Below are 27,415 nucleotides of genomic sequence, written 5' to 3' on the forward strand. Positions count from 1 at the left end.
TTACCACATGCTAAATGGCAATAAGACCTATCTATTGCTTCTGATGCCTATTTCTGGACACAAATCTGCAAAAAATCACAAATCTACTTTATGAGAAAAAATGCCAACCTGCAACTGATACAGTATAAGGTACTTCACAGTTTTCACCAAACCGGACAGAAATTGTTTATAATGGGATTCACTTCAGAAACATGTTAACATTGCACCCAAAATAACCCAGACACACATGTTCATGCCCTTTAGTATTGTACCCCAATTAAAAAAATTTAGGAAAAATGTCATTGAATCACTATCTGTCACTATGGAATGTCACATCCCAATTTCTTCATCACTTTTTTACTAGGCGATATATCCATAATCCATAATTAGACAATATAAACAGTCATTTACTCCTAATAGCCATTGCCAAGAAAACTATCCTCATCAACAGGAAATCAAGAAATTACATACATATTGCGACCTGGAAGAATCTACTAATTGATTATATATGGAAAGTCTAACCAGATTATTTCATAGTAAAACAGTAGAATTACACCCCTTCTGGTCATCTGTCATTATTTTCCAGCAGTTATAAATCTGTTGACCTTCTTTGTCTGAGACCAACTACAATGCATCTCCACCTAAACTAATATTTGTATTTATTTAAATATTAATGTTTGAGAGTTTTGGGGGAGGGGCAGGGGATATAAGTTTATACTTTAAACCAGTTTAAGTTACACTAATTATATCTGTAGTTAATCTGTTAGATACTATTTGATTTGTATGCTTCCTCCCCCACCCCTAGATATAATGACACACACACACACACACACAGTTGTGCTCAAAAGTTTGCATACCTTGGGAGAATTTGCAAGATGTGTACCATTTTTTAAAGAAAATGAGTGAGAAGGCAGAACAAATTTATTTTATTTTCATATTTCCAGTTCATATTTAAAGCATAACAAGATGGCACAATCGTCAAACAAAACATGACAATAAAGAAAATGATGAAATAATCCCTGTTCAAAAGTTTGCATACCTTTAGTTCTTAATATCATGTATTGCCCTGATATCAGTATTTTCTGATAACATGCTGCATTCATATTTCCATCAATTTTGACTAACTTCCCTGTGCCAATGGAGCTCACACAGCCCCAAATCATAATAGAGCCACCACCATGCTTTATAGTGGGGATGGTGTACTTTTTACTGTAGGCCTTGTTGACTCCTCTCCAACATAGCGTTCATGGTTGTGAATATAAAGTTCAAATTTGGTCTGATCTCCAACTGATGACTCCAGAAGCTGTGAGGCTTGTCTAGGTGCTGTCTGGCATACTGAAAGCGGGCCTTTTTGTGGCATGGGTTCAGTAACGGCTTTCTCCTGACAACTCAACCAGGTCATTTGTGTTCAAGTACCTCCTTACTGTACTCCTTGAAACAACATTTCTTTTCTAGAGCAGTCTGTATTTCTCTCGAAGTTGTTGGGGGTGAAGTCGTTTTTGCTTCACCTGACCGTGGTTTAGTATCAACAGAACCTCTTAATTTCCACCTCATAATCAGAGTTTGAACAGTACTGACTGGCATTTTCAAGTGTTCAAGAGATATCTTTTTATATCCTTTTCCTGCTTTACAAAGTTAACTAATAAACTAATAAAGCTTAATAAACTACCTTATTACACAGGTCCATTGGCAGTTCTTTTGGCCTCTCCTATGGTGCAGTATCCAGCCAAGTCAGTGCATCACCTTATGAGCTGAGAAACTCACTGACTATTTATGCACACTAATTACAATTACAATAAGTCACAAGTGTGGAAATTTTCCTTTAATAGCAAATTAAACCTGTGTGTCAACCTGTGTGTTTATAATATGGCCAAACATTCAAGGATATGTAAACTTTTGATCAGGGTTGTTTGGGTGATTTCAGTTATCATTAGGTTTTAAAAAAGGAGTCAAACAACTATGACCATGTGACCACTATCCTTAAATTAAAAATAATCTTTTGCATTATCAGTCATAATTCAAAATAAATGGCAATGTTTAACAATTTCTTTCAGGGTTCGCAAACTTTTGAGTACAACTATACATGTTCACAGACACATGAATGCATATACCCAGGAGACATGACCTGGGTGACATGACATGACCCAGGAGACAGGCATGGACAGAGCCACTTGGGGACTTTCACACCGTGACAGATCTGCCATTACATTCGTCAGCTTGTGAAAGCAAGGAATTAGTGCCTATAATGAACTCAGAAACTACAGTGACCTAATAGTTCCTCATGGGCCATTTATTGCTGTTGTAGAAAGGACATTAATCAGTTACAGTTACATTATTTACTGTCCAATGTAACCCAAATGAGGATGGGTTCCCTTCTGAGCCTTGTTCCTCTCAAGGTTTTTTCCTCATATCATCTTATGGAGTTTTTCCTTGCCATAAATGGTTTTACAAAAAACCAACACCGAATGCCAAGGTCTCATGATGTGCCATGAAATTGCTATGCCAACCTGCCACTGTAAACAAAGCTTGCAACACTTGCCTCACATCTGGGGCCTTCTGATTTGTCCAGTGTTCTGTGAGTGACATTGCTGAGCTGCGCTGCTTGGAAAAGTTGAAATCATTTTAACATAAGACGCATGAGATGCTGCAATAGATCAAACGCAATAGATGCAACGGTCAAACACACATGTATCTCATTCATTGAAAATAATGGAAAAGAAATTAGGAATAAAACACATTCTGTGTGAATGACCAACATATTAAGCACACAAATATGGCACATGACAAATCATTTATGTGCTCGTTCATCAATGTCGTGTTTCCGTGGCACTGAAGCTCCGCTTTGCAAAGTTTGCAAGGCACAACATTTGGCGTGGTATTTAAAATGAAATGCTTCCATGCCTTAGAGGACTTGGGTCGCACACTTTTATAAGACCTGCTCGTACTCCCACTATTCTTCCGACATGCGCCTGTAACAACGCTATCATTGAATGCGTGGTGACGTGCGCCAGCCAACAAATCGATAATGTAATTCGTTGACAACGATTTTCATTATCGATTATTATCGATTCATTGTTTCAGCCCTAATCCTAATAAACTCACAAACCTGCCAGTGAACACTTCAACCACCACGTGTTTCTGCTGACGTCTTTTGTTTACCTATAGGTAACACTGAATATTATACCTTTCTTCTGTATTAAAGTCCCTGTTCATCCCAGTAAATTTCGAAGAGTTCTGCTATTCAATCAATGTCTTTGTGTGGTTCTTTAGCATCTCTTCCCTAAATTCAGCCCTGGAGGCAGTGTTGGCAGTGCGACTCAAGCTCTTCTCTGAGTGAACCCGGGATGCATTAATATGCAAATTACAATTTGGTTATCCTGGAAATTAAAATCACCCTAACAAATTCTTTCAAAGCCAAAAGACCTTGTTAATCTGTCTTTCTGAATCAGATTGGCTGGATTTTATATATTTCATAATACAAGAGCAGAAACAGCCAGAAACCGGTGTACACACAAATATCAAATTTCTATTTAATATAATTAAATAATTGTTTAACAGTACAGCTCCAAGTGCTTTGCCACTTCCACCCCCTCAACCTGCTGTTCCACCCTGCATATCTATTAGATGTAACACAGTTTGTTACCTTCTGATACTGCCAGATGCTTTGCCCTTGCACATCACTATGGCGATCTTGCACTTTGGGTTGCCTGCACCTAGACAAGGAGGGGGGAAGGAAATATTAATAAATACAGCATTTTGACTTGGAGTATTTTGACGGGGCACTATATGTAGTATTTATTTTATGTGACAGTATTATATTTATTTATATGACAGTATTATCTTATTTAGTATATTTTCAAATTAGAAAAACTATATGCTCACACACCATCATCTACATGTCTTTAAATGGTTGCAATGCAAACATGGCACCCAGGACAGTCTTATGACCTCAGGGAAAGAATTTCTTGCTTTTCCTGTAAATTCCCTAATTAGCTTACCATCAGCATATCAAATCAGCACAAAAGATTAAACCCACACCAAGCCAGATTTGTGTATGTTTGCCTATTTTCGAATACAACTGATAAGCTTGCTACACATTGATCACATTAAATTTTCAAAGCCATACAATAGACATGCCTTTGTCAACATTGTTTCCAATATTAGAAATTCTCTGTGATGCTATCATTAAATATCATCATGACAAATGTATCTATTCTCCAGTTTGTGTAGATTGAAAAGTGGGATGTTTGAGTAACACACTGTAGTTCCTACAAAGGTAGTGCACATGCAGAGACATGTTTGCAGGCATATGGTCATTCACACAGAGTCACATATACAAGCACACCTAGTATAAGAATTATTGCCAACCTTAATAACGTTAGCTTAAAAAGTTTTAGAAAAAAATATAGCCAAATGGGTTACAATTATAAATAACCTCTTATAACTTATAATCACTTGGTCATCTTACACTCTTCAAAAATGTAGAACAATTAAGAGTTGTTTGATTGTCCCTCTTGCTGAACCCTTAATGGATCTCTTAATGATAATAAAGCAGACGATACAGCTGCATGATTCCATTAGTTTCACGGAGGAGGTAACACACTGTCACATTAATTTCCTGTGTACATCCTTCAACTGTACTTTCTGCTGTAAAATCTAAACATTTATAGAGAATTTAGGATATTGCTTATTTGCAATTAGTACATCTGACTGCTATCTGAAATAAACTTTCTCAAAAAATCCCCAAATCAAAACACTAAAAGTTAGTATTCATTAGTTCCTAATAATAATGTGTGTTTGTAGATGTCTAATGCCCAATGTTTTACATGTGGATGTTTTTCTGAAGAACCTTATATCTTATACAAACAGCCCAACAGGACAACTGCACATTTCAGACTCACACGTGCCCTTAAATAGAAAGTGGTGTGATATTCTGATGTGAAATGATTATATAATGATCGCCATAATACTAATACATAATAGTTACTGAAAGGTGTTGAATAGTAATAAAAGAATCTTTAAATATTCCAGTTATATTATGCAGTTCAACTTTAAGACTACTGTAATGCTTATTTTTAATGTAAATCAAGTCATCAGTCATTATAGACTGCTAGCAGGAAACGTGAAAATACAAATTTTTTGATGCCCGAAAACCTGTGATACTAGCAAGCAATATCTAAAATTATAGAGAATGTTAAAAAAATACTCAAAAACAATAAGCTATATGTGGTATATAAGGAGTGAATCATTACCCTGAAAGCACATGTGCTTTCGAATTCTTACAGAAAGAGATAAATGGAAAAAGGATTATGCAACAGATTAATCCAGGAAATTCTAAAGACAGACAAAGCTTTCAGAAATAATTGAAAAGACATGTCAATTGAAATGAAACAGAAAAGACACCACTTGCTATCAGTTGCAGTACTGCAAAACACCAAAAAATATTGAATGCCCTTTTCTGTGATAGTACTGCACATAAAACTGTAGTGTGTCCACAGTCCACAAGGCGCAGCTCAGTAATCCGAAATGTGCTGAAATGTGACTCAAGAAGAGAGTCTCAACATGCTTTATATATATAAAAAATCCATAGTACAAAACTTTGATATACGGAACTGAGATGCCATAGTGATATAACCAAGATAGCTACAGAACTGCCCAGATACCAGCTTCCAGATAGCTATAGAATCGCAACGAAAAGACCTAAGGGCCTTAAGAAAAGCCTGCATTCAAATGTACAGCACACAAGGATCTGTGCTGAAGGTGCTAGGCTTGGTGTGGAGAACAGAAACAGTCTTTGAACTGATTACTTTGTTGGATGCTGTAATAAAAAAATGTGTGACCACAGAAAAGTGTTATAAAGCTCTCTGCTTACATATTCATAACAGGCTTACTGACCCCTTTTTCTGTGCAAGTGAAATGCCTTTTTAATGGATGTGGATATGAGGCCTCAGCTGGCATGAGATGCTACCTCCAGAGCTTACACTAGGGTGACAACATTGTGTTCAGAACTTCCACAGATCCACCACAATCATCCCCCATTGGTATGGAATAAGATCTGATCACCGGCATGATGCATGTCTTTGTGCGTTTTGCAATGCAAGTGAAAAAGTTGTTGTCACTTACAGCAGTGCACAGGGGTCAGCATGGGCACCCTTACTGGTCTGTGGCTATGCAGCACCATACACTACAAACTGTAATGCACAGTGTACACATGTGTATTCTGACACCTTTCTATCAGAACCAGCATTTTTTGAGCAACAGTAGCTCGTCTGTTGGATTGGACCACACAGGCCAGCTTTCCCTCCTTTATTCCTGCTTCTTATATGTCTCACCCACTAACAGGTGCCATGATGAGGAGATAATCAGCGTTATTCACTTCACATGTCAGTGGTCATTATGGCTGATCAGTGTATATATTTTTTGTAGAAAAGAAGCGTGATGAGTGTTCTGTTTTCTCTGTTGATTCAATTAGAAAGTGTGACAAGATTCTTCATGTGTTGAATTTCTTTGACCACTTTGGATCACTCTCTGGGTTTAAAATTAACTGGTGTAAGTCATGTTTATTTCCCTTCAATTCTGATACTGATTCCATGCCTCTTCCTATGCCTACACACAGAAAAATAGAGGTATTGTTTCTGTACCTTAAAGTACATTTGCCACAAGAGTACCCTGTAAGGTACAGGAAATGGTCCTTAGGGTAACAACTGTGGACCTTTGTTTTAATTAAAAGGTACAAAATCAAGGGTACATACAGTGCTCAGCGTAAATGAATACACCCCCTTTGAAAAGTAACATTTTAAACAATCTCTCAATGAACAAAAAACAATTTCCAAAATGTTGACAAGACTAAGTTTAATATAACATCTGTTTAACTTATAACATGAAAGTAAGGTTAATAATAACTTAGATCAGTGGTTCCCAACCTTTTTTTCAGGTGACCCCTATTTTAACATTCAAAAACTTTGCCGACCCCCCATACCCCTACCCCGCACACCACCACCCCAACAAACACACTAGCAAATGCATTTCATTTAGTGACACAGTCAGTAAAATTTTTAATAATGAAACCAATTAGCTACAACATCCAATTATTCATAAGCATTTTTTCTTTCCAACATGTTCCATTTTGTCTTTAACTGGTGAACAAATAGCAGAAGCAAATTCTAATTTGTTAACGTAAATATCAATTAATCAGAGAAATCATGTTATGTACACAATGTACAATGCACAATGTACACAAATGCATACATTTTATTCTTTACCTTTAACCAAAACATGCAATTATTCAGGAGGACAGATTTTTCTTTGCAACAGCAGGCTATACTTTAAAAAAAAAAAACGAACAACAGAAGCAAATTAAAATATATTAATCTGAACATTAAATAATCGTATAGTAGTAGATTAATAGTACATTAATAGTATTAATGTATTACTGTATGTACTATTGCCCTAAAAACTTGTCAAAACTAAAAACATACATCAATTAATTTAGGAACAATAATAGCACCAAATCAATTCTATTCCCATATTTTAATTATGAAAATGTTGATTTATGCATGCCATGTCTTGTATCCCTGACTGATTAATTGTTAAATGCTAATTAATGTGAACTCTGGGCCTGAATTTCTTGGGCTAGAGACTGGATATTAGGCATGATTTTCGTGACAGCCAGACGAAAGTCACTGTGCACGTCTAACTTGTTGCGTGCCTTTGTTTTGATGGTTACCAGAGAGCTGAAAGCAATCTCTGACAGGTATGTTGTGGCGAAAGGCAGGATGAGCATGGTTGTGGCGAAGTGCGCAGGTTTAGGAGCGAAGTCGGGTCCTTTCACCAGCCAGAACCGTTTGTACCCGTGATCGGTAAAGAATCTCCTGAGAAAAGAATTTGACTTGACATCCAAGAGCTCATCCTCTGCTGCTAAATACTCCACGTCCTCCTCCTTTGCGGTGAATGGATCCATTACCCATGTGCATTTGGTGACATGCTCATCAACATCTGAGAATCGTGATTTCATCTCCTCCTGTAGCAGTTCCATGTGATGCATGAACTCGTTGCTGAAGGATTCGGGTAAATGTCCCCCAGTCTGTATGAGAAGTGATGGAAAGTGTTGTAGGTCCCGTTTTATCAGTTTATTCTTTCTGAATTCCACTTTGTGCACAAATGCGTCAACAATTTCCTTGCAATCCAGAATATTTGCATCTGCGCTCTGCATGCGCTTGTTTGTGTCGTTGTAGAGGCTGAAAATATCAGCCAGGTATGACGTTCTAATAAGAAATTCACTAGTCATTTCGTCAAGTAGTTTCTGGTTGTTCACTCTCAGGAACTCCTTTATTTTTTCTTTGAGTTTAATAAAATGACCTAACACCTGGCCTCTTGATAGCCAGCGCACCTCGGTATGAAGGAGGAGTGTCTGGTGCTCCTCGTCTTCACACAGCTTCACACAAAGATTCGTTTATTCACTGGATGGGCTTTAATAAAGTTCACGATTTTCACCACTGTCTTGAGCATTTTATTCAGTTCATCAGAGAGGTGTTTGCTTGCCAGGGCTTGACGGTGTATCATACAATGAAATACAAGACAGTGGGGAGCCTTTTCCTTCAAGCATGTATTGAAGCCCTTGTTTTTTCCCCATCATTGAAGCAGCTCCATCTGTGCAGCAAGCGACTAAATTATTGTAGGGAATGTTTTGCTTGGTGAAGTACATGTCAATTGCTTGGAAAATGTCTTCTCGTGTCGTTGTGGACAAATTAGTAGACAAAAGAATGTCCTGCTTTATTTTGGCGTCTTCAATGTACTGCACATATGCAGCGAGTACTGCCTCATCTGCCACAGTGGAAGTTTCATCAATTTGGATAGAAAATGGAAAATGCATCTTTAACTTTTCAACCAACGTGTTCTCAACATCATTTGCCATTCTATCGATTCTGTCTTTTACTGTATTATTGGACAGAGGTACAGTTTTAAGTTTAGAAGCCACTTGGGTCCCACACATTATTTCTGCCATTTTTACACATGCGGGTTTGAGCAGAGTTTCCCCGATGGTGTGCGGCTTTTTTAACTGGGCAATCAAGAGAGCGCACTCGAAGGATGAAACCGTTGCCTGTCTATTTTCATTTCCAGCTCTAGTCATTGCATCTCTGATGTTCTGGGGCCTATTTGATATAAGAAGTTCTTTTTTCCTTTGGAAAAATTCTCGGGGTTTACCAACTGTCTGTGGGTGTTTGGTGCTCTGATGTCTCCTCAGTTTGCAGGGCTTCATGCTTTCATTAGCTAGTCTCTCTCCACAGATTACACACTCAATTCTCACCTTGTCCATTGCTTCAATGAAACCAAATTCAACATAACTGTCCAAATAAATCCTTGTTTTCTTTTTAGCGCATATATTTTTCTCTTCTCCCTGGCATTTGCCATGTTCGCTTTACCGCGCCTCTTTGTTTGTCCTGTGTGTGTGTTTTTTTAAAGCTGCGTCTGTCTATTCCCACTCTCGCGATACACAGCGTGAAATTCGCGATGTTAATGAAATTACTTTTCATATATTAACCATTTTTAAAATATTACAAATTTAATTATTAATCAAGCTATAATAATAATAATATTTTTAAAAAATTGTAATCCTAAAAACTAGAGTGAGCTCGGCGACCCCTCGTAAATGTTTAGCGACCCCTAGTGGGGGTCGCGACCCCCAGGTTGGGAACCACTGACTTAGATTACACATTTTTCATTTTTACTCAAATTAGGGTGATGCAAAATGAGTACACCCCACAACAAAAACTACCACATCTAGTACTTTGTATGGCCTCCATGATTTTTTAATGACCGCACCAAGTCTTCTAGGCATGAATGAACAAGTTGGCAACATTTTGCAACATCTATCTTTTTCCATTCTTCAATAATGACCTCTTTTAGAGACTGGATGCTGGATGGAGAGTGATGCTCAAATCACTCTTCTGAATTCCCCATAGGTGTTCGATTGGGTTCAGATCGGGAGACATACTTGGCCACTGAACGACTTTTCCAACATGACAATGATCCTAAACACACATCTAAGGGCATGGAGTGATGGTAGCATCTTCTCTTTCTCTTTAGAGCAGTACATCTGTGAATTCATGATGCCATCAATGAACTGCAGCTCCCCGACACCAGCAGCACTCATGCAGCCCACCATGTTTCACTGTAGGCACCATGTATTTTTCTTTGTATTCCTCACCTTTGCAATGCCATACAGTTTTGAAGCCATCAGTTCCAAAAGCATTTATCTTGGTCTCATCACTCCAGAGTATAGAGTCCCAGCAGTCTTCATCTTTGTTAGAATGGGCCCTGGAAAACTCTAGGTGGGCTTTTTTGTGCCTGGGCTTTAAGGAGAGGCTACTTTCGTGGACGGCACCCATGCATGCCATTCCTCTGCAGTGTACACCGTATTGTGTCACGGGAAACCCCAGTTTGGCTTTCTACTTCTTTAGATAACTACAGTGAACATGCATGCCGATTTTCAACCCTTCTCATCAGAAGACGCTCCTGTCGAGGTGTTAACATCCGTGGACGACCTGGACGTCTTTGTGAGATGGTTGCAGTTCCATCTTTTTTAAATTTTTGTACCACTTTTGCTACAGCATTCTGTCTGATAAGTAAAGCTTTGCTGATCTTCTTGTAGCCTTCACCTTTCTGGTGTAAAGAAATGATTTTCTTTCTCGGGTCTTGTGACATTTCTATTCCATGTGTTGCCATTGCTGACAGCATGAAATGGGAAGGGGTTTTTTAACACCCTTTTATAGTCAACTGTCTGCTGGACACCTGTGTAATGAATAATTAGACTCACCTGGTTGAATTCTTGTTAAATTAGACATTTGTAGTCTAAAACTGTAAAACTGAAAATTTTGTTCTAAGTTATATTATTAACCTTACTTTCATGTTATAAGTTAAACAGATGTTATATAAAACTTAGTCTTGTCAACATTTTGTTTGTGTTCATTGAGATACTGCTTAAAATGTTACTTTTTAAAGGGGGTGTACTCATTTACGTTGAGCACTGCAATTGTACTTATAACAAGCACAAGGTACAGACAAATTATGCAAATCACATCAAAAAATCTTTAATTAAAATAAAAAGTGTGTATATTGAAATTAAAAAAGGTACAATGGTAAATTTCCATCCATTTCTTGGTCAGTATGACCTATATAAGTTTCATTAATATCTTAGCTGGGATTTTAGCTAGTCCTCATTACATTGTTTTTTGCAGATTATAAACGGATAGATTAAAAATATCATATCAATATAGGATCATGATATGGTCTCTTCAAATTCCAAGAATATAGCCCTTTTCACAAACTGGTAAAGGACCTGGTAAATTAAAATAAAATACTGGTAAACTGGCTCTGGCAATCTTATGTGAACAGCACATTGTAACAGTCACATCTTGTTACATGGTTCAATATATTTAATTTTGAGTGCTTTGTTCATCCTGACCACTAGGGGACACCAATAGCAAATCTCTATTTTGGATAAAAGAGGAAGTAGTAGAATGAGAGGCAGATTCAGTTTGAGTTACCTGGTACATGGTATCTGCTGTTTCTCTGGAGGGTCCTGGCTTGAGAAACATTTGTTTTGCTGCTCAACTGTGAGTTTGGTGCTTTATCTTTCATCTTTTGTTTTGTGTAGCCTTTGAGAGGGTTATTGTTTGGGAAAGTTACTTATTCAAATGTTTTGTTGGGGAGTTTGGTTGAAGGTTAATGAGTTGTTTTCCTTTGTAGAGGACTTTGTTTAACCTGCAAGCTTGTGCTACTGTGTGGAGTGCAGGATTTTGGAGTGTGGGTGCAGAATTGCAGCTGCCCAAGAACTTTTCCCAAAGGACTCTTGGCTTATCCCAAGAAGGACATCCATTTAATTCTGTGTTTTCACCATTTCATCAACCTACCCTTCAACAGATAAGACTTTATAACATTGGTTGTTCTCCTTTATCAACTGATTTCCTCTCTCAATATCTTAGGTGGACATTTATATGACCATACTTTCATTGACCATATTTATTATGAACATTTCATATGATGGGATTTTATGTGTTTTGTATTTGTGTAGAGACTCAATATATGCTGGCAAAAGACTTCTGCTGCTAGTTGTGTATTTTGATATGACTCTTAACATTACCTAGGTTATCGCAAACTTTGTCCCCCCTCATTTTCTCATAACAATACTGGTTTAAAGAGCTGGAACGGTTATTTACCAGCATTGTTTACCGGCATTACTATATAAAATAATATAATATGATATAATAATATATTCTATATTATATAGATCAGTGCTATAGATCATAGCAACCGCTATGTAACGTAAACAAACTTACAATGGCTGTCTACAGCACAGTTTTCTTTGTCTAATATGAAATCATATTTTTTGTTGTATTTTACTATCAATTATTAAGCGCATAAAAAGAGTCAGCAAAGTAAAAAGATCCTAAAACAAGAGTCTTTTCAGGAAGAAAGATTGTTAGTAGAGCTGACATCTCAATACACCATAATTCATCAGAAAACTAACTAAATAACATAATTTTACTAATACTGTTGGGGCTTTTTCAAGCTAGTATCTGCCAAACTGTATTCATGGAATGTCAGTGTGACAAGAAATACATATCATGCAATGGATTTTGGGAAATTTTAAATAATTTTCTCATACCTTTTATCACCTCCATGATATGATTTACGTTATGTTGGGTGTACTGAGTTAAATGATAAAAATACATTTGAATTGTTTTTCCAAGTTTAACTGTGTGCCATATTTATTTGTTTCAGCAACCAAAAGACATATGGAAATAATCCTTCTTTCAAGAGAAAAACGAAAGCACAGGAACTGTAGCCTGAAAATGCATAAAGAATTATCGATGTTTTTTGCCAAAAATTAAGAACAAGCCTTCAACTCAGAAAGCCTCCAACCATAGAAAAAAGTCGAAAAGGCCAGTCTAATTATAAAACCTCCTTAAACATCCAAAAATAATAAATACACAATGAGACCTTTTACTGTAATAATTAAAAGGAACACAAATTTTTAAACTGAACACTAAAATTTTTTTCACAAATTAAGATCATTCAGATGTTTTTAAAGAAATCTCCAGTTATATTAAATTGTCAGCTAGACAGAAGAAGTGAGACAGTGTTACAGGTAGATAGAAATAAATATAAAGAGAAAGAGTCCATGTGTGCTACTGGCAGAGTGACAGACAAGACAAGATAAAGAAGGATATTCTAGAAGTGGCTAGAGTGGCTAAGAGTGTTGTGGTGTACTGTTCTTATTCTATTACTAAACTTCAACCATACTAAAAACCTAACCCTACTCTTAACTAGGGTGCAAACATGTGCCTCAAACCCATCTGTCAACACCTTTCACAGACACAGGCGCTCTCATCCACAAAACAGAGGCTGCATTTGCATTAACCACATCTATCCTCAACTGTTCTGTCAGTCTCAAATACAGGTGGTAAGTGGGCTCTGGAATTGGTGGTCTATTGTAAGGAAAGCTGATTTTTAACTCAGCTTTAGCAATCCACTACTCCTTTGATTTTCTAGGATTAAATGAGACCTGAATATCTCCACAGATCTCTGCTACACCAACTGATACATCCTCAGTCTTTTCCCTACTGACAGCACTCCTCTGACAGGAAATTTCAAAAAAAGTGAAAGAAAAAGTGTAAGAAACCACTACTCGACACAGATCTTGGCTCTCTCTAACTCTCCTATAAAGAGAAATCAAATCTGCCAGACCTTCAATTCTACCCTGACTATCTTCCCCTTCTCCTTCACTGGCTCATTTTTCAACCCTAGCAACAGAAGGCTTATAAGTCATCTTGTATGGCAAACCAACCACCTGCCCACTGGATCCAAATCCCTTCCACAAAGACCACCTGCCCTCCATCACTATGATCATCATTGGCTCCATTACATCCGGTCATGTACTAACTACCTTGAGAGAGCAGGGGTTATTCCCATACATCATCGCTCAGACAACCCTCTTTTCTTTATAATATCCTGGAATGCACTGTTACTCCAATGTCTAAGTAACAGTCTCTCCATGTCTCACAGAACAACCTCAAAGATCCCAATCAGTCTGGCATCAAAGTGACACATTCCACAGAGACTGCCCTTTTGGCGTTTACTGAGAAACTGCATGCTGCTAGATCAGCCAAACTGTCATCTGTCCTCATCCTCCTTCACCTTTCAGCAGTGAACTGTGATTCATCCACATATTCAATCTCTTATTTCAAGACTGGACTACTATAACTTGCTCAAGGAAGGTCTACCACTAAGTGCAATTCGGCCTCTATAATTGATATAAATTGCAGCTGCAGAAATTGCTTTCAACCTTCCAATATTCTCCCATATCCCCCCATTGCCACACTCTCTCCACTGATTTCCGGTAGTGTCAAGCATCAGATTTAAAACCCTGATGCTTGCCAATAAAGCCATAAACCAGTTAGCACCCTATTACCTCAAAGCTCTTATCACTCTCCAATACTGCATCACACTCAGATCTCAGATCTAGCACTGCTCGACTAGTCCCACCACTTCTCGGGGTACAAGGCAGGTATGCCTCAAGAATATTCTGGCACCTAGGTAATGGAATAAACTTCCCCTAGATGTCAGAACCGATGTCAGTTATTGTCGTCGAACAAAGGGTGATTAAAAAAGTTCCATCAGTTATAGACTGATGTTATTCTTAGTATGAATCCTAGTAACAAGTATTGATGTATTCATTAATAGTGACTAAAGTACATCACTCTGGATAAAGACGTCTGCCAAATGCCATAAATGTAAAAGATTTACAATTCACAGTTTTAAATAGGAAAACCGATTACATATCTTATATTGTTTTAGTTGCCTTACACCAAACTGGTTGATCTTACTAACCAAAACAAGTACAACTTGCATACCATACTGTATAATACAGTATTAAAGTGTAAGAACACTCACCACTACTCCACCATTTCTTGCCATTTATGATGTAGTGGTCTTTATCCTTATGTATGGTACACTCCATGTTAGTCGCATCACTTGAGGCAATATCTGGCTCTGATAAAGAAACAGAAAGACACAGACAGTAAGTAAAAATGACAGGAGAGATGAAGACAGTATAAGCACAGCTACTAAACTCATCATGTTCAAACAAAATATACCACAAATTTAGAGTTCAAGATATTTTGTAACAAAGCAATAAATAATACATTCATAATAATAACCAGAATGAAATGAATTGTGAAATAAAAAAAAGTTTTAACAAAGTTGTTTTAAGATGAGAAAATGGAGGTCTTAGAGGTAACAGATCTTAGAGAAAATGAAGACTGTTCTCATCAGAGGGAGCTTTATATGTAAATGACCCATGTCTGACTTCTGACAAAATATTGGGGACCAACAAATTGGAGATTGCATGCATCTAAGTAACTATGAATTACAAACTGGGATCAAAAACTGTTGCAATTAAGAGGGACATTTTAAATAAGGACATTTGTAAATATAGAAGCAAGTGAAACTGTCACCAATGAAGTGATTCACACATAAAACCTTACAGAAAGGATACCACAAAGCAAATTTACATAAAGAATTGCATAAATCATTGAGAGGTTTAAGAAAAGTGTTGGTGGTATTTTGTTAAACAACGTCAGCATGATCAATAATAGGTGATATTAACAAGTCAACTAATATTTTACTTAAAACTTCAAATGTAAAGAAATTAACTGAACGATAAAGAGATCTCAGGCAGCCAAATGTTCATTTTTATAATGAAATCAATGATGCATAAATGTTCAAGATATTTAAATCAACTTTTTTGAGGGGTGAACCATCATTATTATGGTGACTATGTTGCATAGCATAACAAATAACAAGGACAACAAATCATTTGGTCTTAAAATGAGGTAAATACAACCTCAGCTGAACACCACATACTACACCATGTCATTATTCATTTAACAAAAAGGAGGCCAAAATGGAAAAGCCATGTGTGAAAACTAAGTACACCACATGATTCAACAGCTTGTAGATCCACCTTTAGAGGTAATAACTTGAATTAATGGTGTTCTGTTTGACAATATCAGTCACTCACATTGCCGTAGAGAAATTGGTCTTTGCTGTTGTGTTAACACACACCTAAATGCTCCAGACAAGCAAAACCCCTGCTTTAATATTGAGGTTATACCGAGATTATAATTTTATAACCTGCTAAGGACCAAATTATTTTTTGTCCTGATACATAAAAACATAGGATTCAAGAGGGTGTATTTTCTTTTTCACATGACAAGTTTGTTGTTATAATACCAGTTCTGAACCAAATTCAAATCTGACTGTAAATAAATTTTAATATATAGTGATAATTCTTTAAAGATAAACTCAAATTTTTTAAATAAATTATTTTCATATGGGAGGTATAGAACAAGTACAGACAAATTAAACAGGTCTACGAGGGGATACAACATGAGCAGCAAGTATAACAATTCTGGCTTCCAGATCATCTGGACCAGCACAACTACTTGATGTTCATTTTTAGCATGACAAAATCAGTTTGCAAGATTTTTCTAAAAGAAAATGATCCAATATAGATAACTGATTTTATGAAACATATGTAAGTTCTGGGAATCACAGACAGAAGAGAAATGTTTATTAAAAGGTTTGGGAAATAAGTGTAGGATCCATAATAATATAAAAAAACATGATTTAATTTAGTACAAAACTGTTTAAAAAAAAACTTTGTACTATTGCATTTTTTTGTTTTAGTTTTGCACAAATTCCTCAATTGTCTGTAGTTTTCCCAAACAGTGGAATCCGTTGGTAAACAATATTTGGCCCAAGTTTTATCCTTTTACTTGAAGAGGTAGGTGTTGACCTTTAACGCTAATTGTTCTCATGGAAGCATGTTTCAGTTACATTAGAAACATCAGAATAAAAAAAGTTTAACAAAACGTATTAACTGAAATCTATCCCAGCTGATATTAAATATTGAATAAAACAATTTACATTAAAAGAAAGAGGGCCATTTAATGGCATTAAATAAACATATTTTTTTCTGTTATACTCAGCCTACATTGAATCATTACAAAAGAATTAACTGAAAACCAGCATTGAAATCCTAAAAATCTCTACCCTGTGGACTAGATCATTTGCACAGCAATGCTAGTGTCATGCAGAGTTGGTCATAGCACATAGCCTGTATCATAAGCACTTACAGTTGTGCTCAAAATTATTCACACCCTTGGTATTTTTATAGTGTTTTTGAGTTGTCTTCTCTGATGAATGAGTTTTATAATACTTTCATTATAAAATAATACTTTAACTTTTACAATACTTTTACAATACTTTATTTAATTTGTACATCATCTCATTTTATTTCATTTCATTGCACATGTTCTTTTTTCAGCACCAAGTGTCCTGTGTTTTTGTGTTGTCTTTTTTGTACTTATTGTTTTTTGCACTGTCTTTGCTCTGTTTGCACCTAGCTGCACACTTTGCACTTTATGTGGCTTGGACAAACTTCGGTCCTAGCTGTGTTGTTTTTTGTGTTTGAAATATATGTTGTATGTTTATGTAGCAGCAAGTCCTGGAGAAACATTGTTTCATTTCACTATGTACTGCATCAGCTATATGTGGTTGAAATGACAATAAAGCTTCTTGAATCTTGAAGATCTTGAATCTTGAATTTGTGACAAACAACTGAAGAAATAACGTGATATTTCAAGAAATATGACATTTCATGGGTTTTTATTGGCAAATATTCAAAAATCACCATGTTCGGAATTTTTCATATTATTTATATTTATGTTTCAATAATCAATAGAAAAGCCTTTGTTCTTAATGATGGCCTGCAAATGCTTCTTGTAGGTCTCCACAAGATTTCTACATGGTCTGCTGTGGAATGTTTCCCCACTCTTCCTTCGCAAAAGCCTCCAGTTGTTGGGGATTCAAAGGCTTCCTAGCCCTGACCCAGATCTTCAACTAGCTCCAAAAATTCTCAATTGGGTTCAGGTCAGGGCTCTGACTTGGCCACTCCAGAACATTTACTGTATGTTGTCCCTGAACCATTGCTTGACCACTTGTGCCGTATGCTTTGGGTTATTATCCTGCTGGTAGGTCCAATTCTCTGGCAGGTTGAGCATGTGTGCTGATCAGGTTTTTATCAAGAACGGAGAGAAAGATCTCTATTTAGGTAGCCCCTCTCAAAAGCCAGGCACACAACCTGGTGTCTCTGGGTAAGGAGTGGTGCCTTTCTGAGGCAATGTCCATGGAGACCACCTCGATGCAGAATTTGCTAAACGGTGGATCTTGATACCATCTCCCCTGCTTGGTTGAGGGTGTCTATTAAAGCTTTCATGGTGATACAGGTGTTTTTGTTTGCATCACAGCAGATCTTTCTAGCGACTCTAGAGTATACTTGGCACTTCCTGCCACACCCATCCAGGTTTTTGACAGTGTTGAACATATTGAACTTCTGTATGGTTGACACAGGGACATCCAGTTCTTACGAAATTGCCTTGTAGCCTTTGCCTCCACTATGGGCATTGACAACACGCGTACGAAGATCATGACCGAGTTCTTTCTTCTTGGCCATGGTGACAGTGACTGAGCATAATGAAAGCTTTGCCCCATTATTTATACTATAAATATAAATATTATAAATATACAGAGCAGGTGTTACTATTTAACATTATTAGGCCTTAATTGATTACACTTAAATTGATTAAACTGATTATAGTCACTGGAGTGTGAAACCATGTGCACTTTCACAAAAGAGGGAATTTTTTCTGAGATTGGGAATAGGGTATGATTAATTTTGAACAGGCTCAAAAGAGAAGCTCTGGCCATATCTATTGGTATATAAATGAATTTTAGCTGACACATATGTGGAGTTGTGCATAGCAACTAATATATATTGAGTACAAAGTTTCACCAAAGTTGTTTTTATAAATGAAAAAAATTAAAAAGTATTGATTTGTCCAAAGGGTATTAATAATTTTGAGCACAACTGTACATATCTTACAATTAAATTTAACATGGTCCTCACTGACAATACAAATGCCATCCAATTTGTACTACTGCCACAGATCCTAAAAAGATTAACAGGAAGTGTTTGTTTTGAAGCACTAGGGCTGGCTGCCAAAAGCATATTATGGGACCTATGTTTTCTTTTTTATTATTGTACAAGAGAATAACAGCATTTTGTATCAATTAACTAGTAGACAATCTTCTTGTTCTAACCCTTCCATAAATGTTCATTCTACTGTAAGAGAAAAAACGGAGAGAGAATGTGCATTCGGTATTATGAACACACACAAATGGTGGATATATTATAGGCACTGACCTACCAAAGTGTTTGCTTTGGTAATTTAATTTTCACTTCCAAAAGAAAATTAGCAAGAGTTATTTTACTCATCTTTAATCATACCATCTTTCCTATATTCTTTGCTGTATAAACTAAAAGAAAATTGTCAAAAAAAAGGAAAAAAAATTATACCCACCCACACAGACCAATGACACAGGCTCTGTAAGACTTAAATTGCTTAATTGCAAAAAATAAATAAAAATGGCCTTGAAATCTTACTCATATACACTACTCTCAAAAAGGATATTTGGCTTTTGTGTGAAATTTATGGAAAATGTAAAAAGTTCATGCTACAGTGATGTTATATGATGAAAGTAGGGCATTTAAGTAAAAGCATGCAATAGTGATTTCCTCATCTCAAACAATTTATTGAAACAAAAACCAACAGTGGTGGGTATACCACAACAAAAAATGTCAATGTCTCAATAATTTGTCATGTGCCCTTGACCATCAATTACAGCTTGACAACGACATCTCATGCTGTTCATGAGTCGACTTATTGTCTGCTGAGGCTTAGCATTCCACTGTTCTTGAAGGGCGGCCCTCAGGTCATTGAGGTTCTGGGGTGCAGGGTTACGAGCCTCTACACGGCGACTCAGCTGATCCCATAGGATTTTTATGGGATTCAGGTCTGGAGAAAGTGCAGGCCACTCCATTTGAGGTACCCCAGCCTCCAGCAGCCGTTCCCTAATGATGCAACCTCGATGAGCTGGAGCATTGTCGTCCATGAAGATGAAATTAGGCCCGTGTTGTTCATGCAGGGGCGTAATGACTGGATTAATGATGTTATTCAGGTAGTATTGGCTTTTCACTGTACCATTCACAAGATGTAGGGCAGTTCTGTATTGAGTAGACACACCTGTCCAGACTGTAACACCACCACCAAAGGCTCATCTGGTGACAACAGTAGCTGATGCATAGCGCTCTCCTTGACGTCTCCAACATCGTTGGCGGCCATCATTTCTGCTCAACGTGAATCAACTTTCATCAGAGAACAGCAATGAGGCCCACTGGTCCCTCGTCCAGCGTAAATGCTCCCTGGCCCATGCAGGTCATCTGGCATGCAGACCACACTGATGTAAATGGTTTCGAATGGTCTGACGTGACACTTGGGTGCCTCTCACCTCCCTTAAATGTGCCTGGAGTTGAGTGGCATTCATCAACCGGTTCTGCAGGGCACTGTTCACAATGAAGCAGTCATCAGCGTGGGATGTGGCCAAAGGACGTCCACTTCTATGTCTTTCTGTGGCTCTTCCAGTGTCTCCGTATCTCTGTCACAACCTGCTGATGACACTCGACACTCTAAGCTCAGTGGCCACTTCCCTCTGAGAACATCCTGTTTGAAGCCTCGCAATGGCAAGGTATTGTTGATCAATTGTTAGGTGTCGTCTTGGTCTCATGATGTCAAAATGTGAACAGCATCAAGATAAGGACTTTTTAAAATACAATTCTAATTGAACGAGAAAATTTACTGGTTGATTCATGGATCAAACACCAGTTGTGAATTTTGCCATTAAGTACCTTGTTAGAGAACAGCAAGTTATGCAAAAAGTACTGAAACACTGAACAGTTGGACATGTGCATTCAAAAGTGTAGAGAAGGTCAAATTAAGTTCACCAGTAAAGGTTAGTGTATTTTAGGTGCATCCTGAAATTTCACCCGAAAGCCGAATATCCTTAACTTTTTGTGAGTAGTATAATTTAAGATATGGTAATGGTCTGTCTTTGTTAATATGTTAATACAGAGCACATATTGAGTAAAAATATTAATCTCTGCTCACTTTTGGAACTTTAATTAGTAAATCAGTACAAACTACATAGGAATTCAAGAATCTTGCCTCATTTAGGGATTTTGTAACTTAATCTAGTTTCTCCACCATTGTGTGTCCATTTTACATAGCTCAGTGGTATACTGTTTAAATATGACTCTTGTAGTGCAAACAAATTGCAAGTTTTGCCTCTGTTGTCATGGTAACAGACAATAATGAAGATGTTAATTTATACCAAGTATTACCGTAATAACAAAACACTATTCCAATGAGCTATGTGAAATGTAAACAGAACAAATGAATAAATTTTAATATTGGGCTTTATATATTTGATATTGTGTATTTTGAGTGAAATACATTGCTTAATACAAATAAAGTCCTTATTTGACCCACAGTGTGCCAGATGACAACCTTAGTCTCAAATGAAGGACATCTAACGACATCTAACTTAGCCTCAACTGAAGGACATCTAATGGCTCTAATTTAGCACAGATAGTGTATGATTATCAGCTAAGCTGATAACTGTTTGGCCCTCAGAACACCACAAGCAGGCATATGGTGAATATTACTGACCAAGCACCAATTGGCTATGTAGTTAGCAACAAACACAGTTTCCTGCGAACTAAGATTTAAATAAGGCTAAAATCCAGTTATAGTATTGAATGTACTCAACACCAACCAAAACAGAACCCGAGACCCTGTTGCTGTTTTCACCAGTCAACGCAGATCAGTTACGTAATCTTTAAGACTGTGTAGTTGATTGTGGAAGCATGTATGTGTGTGTACAAGTTTGTTTGTTACCAGTCATGCAAAAGCAGGATCGTATGTCTCCTCGCAGTAAGGGCTCTAGCCAGAGCTTTTTCTGCTCCTCAGAACCAAACAGGTGCAGCATCTCCATGTTCCCTGAATCTGTTGCACAGTTAAAAAACACATTGGCTGTCTAATTGAATGCAGTAAACCCTCTGCAACACGCACAGATACACATGCACACAACATAAGAATTCAAGATCAAAATACTACTATTCTGAGTTACAATATTAGTCCTGATTTCATCTGCATTAACAGATGCACATACATACCTGGAGCCTGGCAGTTGAAGACCTCAGGGGCGTAGAAGCACTGTCCAGTTTCCTCAGCAATGTAGGAATAATCCAGCTGAGATAGTCCACTCACTGATGGCAAGAACAGATTCCACAGCCCAGCTACACGAGCTTTTGCCTAAACGCATAATTTCATATGTAGGTCAAAATGTAGGATTGGCATATTTCCAAAAAGAGTACTAAAGAAAAGAGCATGTAACATTTCTCACAAACTTTGCTTATAAGGTTATGGCATGTATTTGTACTATGTTGGTGTGTGTTTTTACCTTTAGTTCCTCCAGTACAGGAGGTGTTTGCCATCTCTCAGGGCCATCACAGTGTTTGACATAGTACTTAGTAATTTCCTAAAGCAAAGACAGTCCGCAATTAAATATTTGTAGACTGTGTGACTCCCGCATTAACAGTGCACTGAGAAAACACTTGAAAGTCTCTGATGATTTTTTTTCCTGTAAGTGAGCAAACATGAAACACAAGACCAATGCCCATTTGACTGAAGGCAAAAGGGTCGTCTCTCACTTTTGCATATCAATCTATATTAAGAGTAAGATAAGTTGGGCTTGCGTTCACTATTACATACAATATTTTATGTACATATCTGTGTATTTTTTTCTGGTGTGTTTGGCTAGCATATTAGTTTGCCAGTGGCTTGGTGCCAAAAGTTTCTTAGGTGGATTTTCTCTGTTCCTTATGTTTTACAAACTGTGTCCCAAAATGTATCCTATATTCTACCCTGGTAAATAGTATGCATGGCCAAGCATGGATTTGTGAATGGAGGGCAGAGTTCCATAAAACATGCGATAAGCTTCAACACATGATTATTCTTGCTAAAGATGTGTTTGCTCTCCCAACAGTGAAAGCTGGAGGGGATTTAACAGAGGAGAGTGAGGGCAGCGAGAGAGAGAGCAGTGAGAGAAAGCTGAGCACACAGAACTGTGCGTGTGTGTGTGAGCACATGTGTACAAAAGACCACTGAAAAGCTCAGGGAAAAAATAAAGTCAATTTTGTGACAGTGACCTCATCTGATCCTGCTAACTCATCCCTACCCTACACTCACACAGGGATACTACACTGGTGCCAAAACCTGAAAAGTGAAGAAGCCAACCATGGAGTCCTTGCCACTAGAGGAAATCGTTAAATCCCCCACCAGGCTCCACCAGACGCAACACCAAGCTCCTGGAGCTGAGCACGGAGCTGGAACAATTCTTCCAGGCCATGCTACAAATGCAGGTGGAAGACCGTCAGCTGCTCTGTGGATTACTCCAGAGGGGTCCTGGACAGCCACAGCCACCATGCCCCACCTCTCGCTAGCCAAGTTGGGCCTATGGGATGATGTTGAGGTGTTCATCAAGCTTTTCAAGCAGGCAGCCAACACGGGGAGCAAGGAGGGTGGTCGAGGTTGGAGTTGGCTATGTGTCTGCCACTACTCTATGGTGAAACCCAGCATGCTGCAATACAATTGCCCATGGTCAACATGCTGGAGTATCCCAACCTCAAATGTCTGATTTTACAGCAGGTTGACCAAGATCTAGAACATCAAATTGGCCAGCATTTCCTTTGTTGTTAGTAAAAATATATGCGGATAGGTCCTGAAAGAGAGGAGTTGTGGTGTGGGCATTGGCTTGAGAGGCATTGATGGAGCCATCAGCACTGCTTCTGGGAAGCATGGGAGAAGGGTCATGCGACTGCTTTCTCTACAGAGCAGTCCCATTATGGGATGCTCAAACACGGTTATAACCAGGTGAAAGTAATTGACGATCAGCCGAATGTCATACTTCCCTGCCCATATTTTTGCATTATTAAGGACATACACTGCACGAGTGTTATAGATTATTACGTATTAAATCAATTTGCATGAGTGTTTTCTACCCACAAATGGAGGGTCTCATAGAATCTCAGATGTCGCACAAGAACGCAAAGCCTGACTGCATGATAGGGGTGCCCAGCTACGATTATTTGCATTGGATGATAAAGTTCTTGTTTTACTACCCACATCAGGCTCCAAATTACTTGCAAAGTGGCAAGGGTACTTTGAGGTCAGATGTCCACTATGAGGTTAAGTGAACGGATAACTAAAAGTATGTGTAAAAGACCGCTGAAAAGCACAGTGAAAAAAATACCCAATTGTGTCAAAGTGACCTCATCTGCCTCAAATTACCTCAACCCCACCATACACAAACTCAAAGATGTTACTGTAGGTTAGTACTCCAATGGTGTCTTTGCAATTTAGACTGCAGTGCATTTCTTTGTGTTTGTTTTAACTGAAATTGTAGCTGTCAGAATAATACTAAAATACACAGAACAATAAATATAACATATTACCCATACTTGCACACACAAAAGTGAAAATACTTATCATATTTAATGTTTGACATGCGCACTTTAATTTCAAATGCAATTCTCAAAAGTTTTGAGTTGCTATAGAACTGAAGCCAGAGCTTACCTTCTGTGCAGGCAGTATGTGTTGTTTCATGAACTCTTTAACCTGCTGGAGGACAGCGTAACCTTTAGCTGACTGGAGAAATAACCTATCAGGGACTTGTACATCCAAAGATGAACTATGTACAGAACACACAAATTAATAAATTAATACAAAAATGAACTGAACAACAAAACATGATATTTTGACCTAAAATATCTACACTGACATGCAGCACAATTCCCAACACTGCCAAGCTACCATTGCTGCACCCTGAGCAAGGCTTAACTGCTCAATTGTTCGTATGATGCATATATTTTGTTCAATGATATCAAAAGTATAAATAAAAAAATAAGGTTTGTTTTTCTATCATACATATGCAAATAAATACAGCCAATAATTGGTTAAACACTATACCACAATATTTTATTAATATCTTATATTAATATTTTAATTTTTAATAGACCACTGTGAAAATATCAAAATCTGTTATAAAATGTTCATTAAATATTAAAGTGGGCAAATGTAAATGATATCTGTTAAAATTCCTTTATGATAATAAGTTGTTTCAGTGAGTATTAAACTGACCTATGGGCGATCTTCAGAGCCAGCTGAACTAAAGGTTCCACGCTCTCTCCAAACTCAGCCGCATTAGGAGCACTAGCATTCCCCAGCAAAGACCTTGCATAAATACCCTATCACACACACAAAAGAAAGATTGAGGGATATTCATTAATACACCAAAAACAAGCTAGCCCTAATTCTGAGGTTTTCAATAAAAAAAAAAAATACATGACAAGCAATTAAAGATAAAATGTGGCAGAACCCAACACAATACTGCACACCTGTGCAATGCAGGCCATTTTAAACATGGCCAAGGCAGTAAAAAAATTCTGATTTGGAAGTGAAGGAGGAATTCCACAGCATTGGCAGTAAATGGAGATCAAGTCTTCTGCTGAAGGGATACCTGAAAAATCATAATAGCAATAAATTAATAACAATAAAATAAAAAAATAAAACTGTCAAGAATTATAGAAATGTCTATAATTGCTTAAAATGGGTTGTATTTATCTATTGAACCCTGTTACATTAGACAATATTAATCTAATTCAGACTTGGGTTTGTTATCTGATTCATTACAGAAACAAACTACTATACCAGGGGTATTCAACTAAAAGTTTTGACATTCTATGTGAAGGGAAGAAAGGTGACATCAGTTACCTTTTGATGTTTAATGTTAATTTAAGTCACCCTTGTTGCATATGCATAGTCAGGAGTGTGTGGAAATATATGCACATACTTACTCTAAAACTAAACTAAAAATTGTGTGTTAAGTTTTAATTTTTTAAGTGTATAAAATTGTGTCAAGCATTATTATTCATTTGCCAGAAACCACCCAAACATAAATAGTAACACAACACTGAACGTCATAGAAGTTTACTCCGTAGCGATTAGGAAATGAGTGACACTAATAAATTTGCGAAAGTTGGATCTCAACAAATGCCATTTAAAAAAAAGAGGTCACACTGTATTTGTACTTGTTGTTGACACTGCAAATAAAGTTATCCTAGGGTTTAGGAATGTACAGTGTGAAACATCAGGTTATGAATAGTTTTAAGATTAACTGAGATTTATGTTAACCCTGGGTAAAACTTTTGCAGTGCGAAACATGAAACAAGATAACGCAGGATTCCATTTACTTAGGGGCTAATCTAAATTATGCAGGGTTAACCATATATTTTAAAACATAATAAAAAAAATGTAGACAAAAGTAAGGGCCCACCTTCTATCCCTGTAACTCCACCAAGAACAGTAATAATATTGAGATGGGAGGAACAGTATTGAGGCATAAGGAAATAAGTCAGGTCTGCAAGTGGTTGCCCAATTGTGGATAATTCCCAATCCAATACCGCTAGTACTCGGGCCTGTAGACAGAAAAAAAGGACACATGAACACAATGCTGAAAACTACCTGTAAAGATCAGAAAAAGCACAGAATCCATGCCATTATCATAAGAGAGCTATTTATATTTTTTCTCCATTTACAGTGCCTTGCAAAAGTATTCACCCCCCCCCTTGGCATTTTTCATGTTTTGTTGCCTCACAACCTGGAAATAAAATGGATTGTTTGAAGGTTTGCATCATTTCATTTACAGAACATGCCTACAACTTGGATTTTTGCCCATTTCTCAAGGCAAAACTGCTCCAGTTCCTTCATGTTGGATGGTTTCTGCTTGTGAACAGCAATCTTCAAGTCTGACCAAAGATTCTAAATTGGATTGAGGTCTGGGCTTTGACTAGGCCATTCCAACACATTTAAATGTTTCCCCTTAAACCACTCGAGTGTAGCTTTAGCAGTATGCTTCAGGTCATTGTCCTGCTGGAAGGTGAACCTCCATCCCAGTCTCAAATCACAGGCAGACAAACAGGTTTTGCTCAAGAATATCCCTGTATTTAGCACCATCCATCTTTCCCTCGACTCGGATCAGTTTCCCAGTCCCTGCTGCTGAAAAACATCCCCACAGCATGATGCTGCCACCACCATGTTTCATGGGATGGTGTTCTTGGGGTGATGGGATGTGTTGGGTTTGCGCCAGACATAGCGTTTTCCTTGGTGGCCAAAAAGTTCAATTTTAGTCTCATCTGACCAGAGCACCTTCCTCCATACATTTGGGGAGCCGCCCACATGTCTTTTGGCGAACTCAGAACGTGCCTTCTTATTTTTAACACTAAGTAATGGCTTTTTTCTGGCCACTCTTCCATAAAGCCCAGCTCTATGGAGTGTACGGCTTATTGTGATCC

At 37.5% G+C, this 27,415-nt stretch overlaps 1 protein-coding gene across 5 annotated transcripts in view; it reads right to left on the reverse strand.

Annotated features, from left to right (window-relative positions):
- The window catches only part of acad11 (acyl-CoA dehydrogenase family, member 11), a 58,541-nt gene that overhangs the window by 21,611 nt on the left and 9,515 nt on the right, over nt 1-27,415 (reverse strand). For all 5 annotated transcript variants that reach the window (XM_058375976.1, XM_058375975.1, XM_058375973.1 and 2 more), the window contains 9 exons: nt 26,398-26,539; nt 25,460-25,581; nt 25,203-25,309; nt 24,639-24,753; nt 22,465-22,542; nt 22,178-22,316; nt 21,900-22,007; nt 14,935-15,033; nt 3,623-3,692 (listed from right to left, as the gene is read on the reverse strand). In XM_058375976.1, the coding sequence (XP_058231959.1) occupies nt 3,623-3,692; nt 14,935-15,033; nt 21,900-22,007; nt 22,178-22,316; nt 22,465-22,542; nt 24,639-24,753; nt 25,203-25,309; nt 25,460-25,581; nt 26,398-26,539 (980 nt within the window). The remainder of the gene's footprint in view (nt 1-3,622; nt 3,693-14,934; nt 15,034-21,899; nt 22,008-22,177; nt 22,317-22,464; nt 22,543-24,638; nt 24,754-25,202; nt 25,310-25,459; nt 25,582-26,397; nt 26,540-27,415) is intronic.

Source organism: Hemibagrus wyckioides, linkage group LG23 (assembly GCF_019097595.1).
Source record: "Hemibagrus wyckioides isolate EC202008001 linkage group LG23, SWU_Hwy_1.0, whole genome shotgun sequence".
Taxonomy (NCBI): domain Eukaryota; kingdom Metazoa; phylum Chordata; class Actinopteri; order Siluriformes; family Bagridae; genus Hemibagrus; species Hemibagrus wyckioides.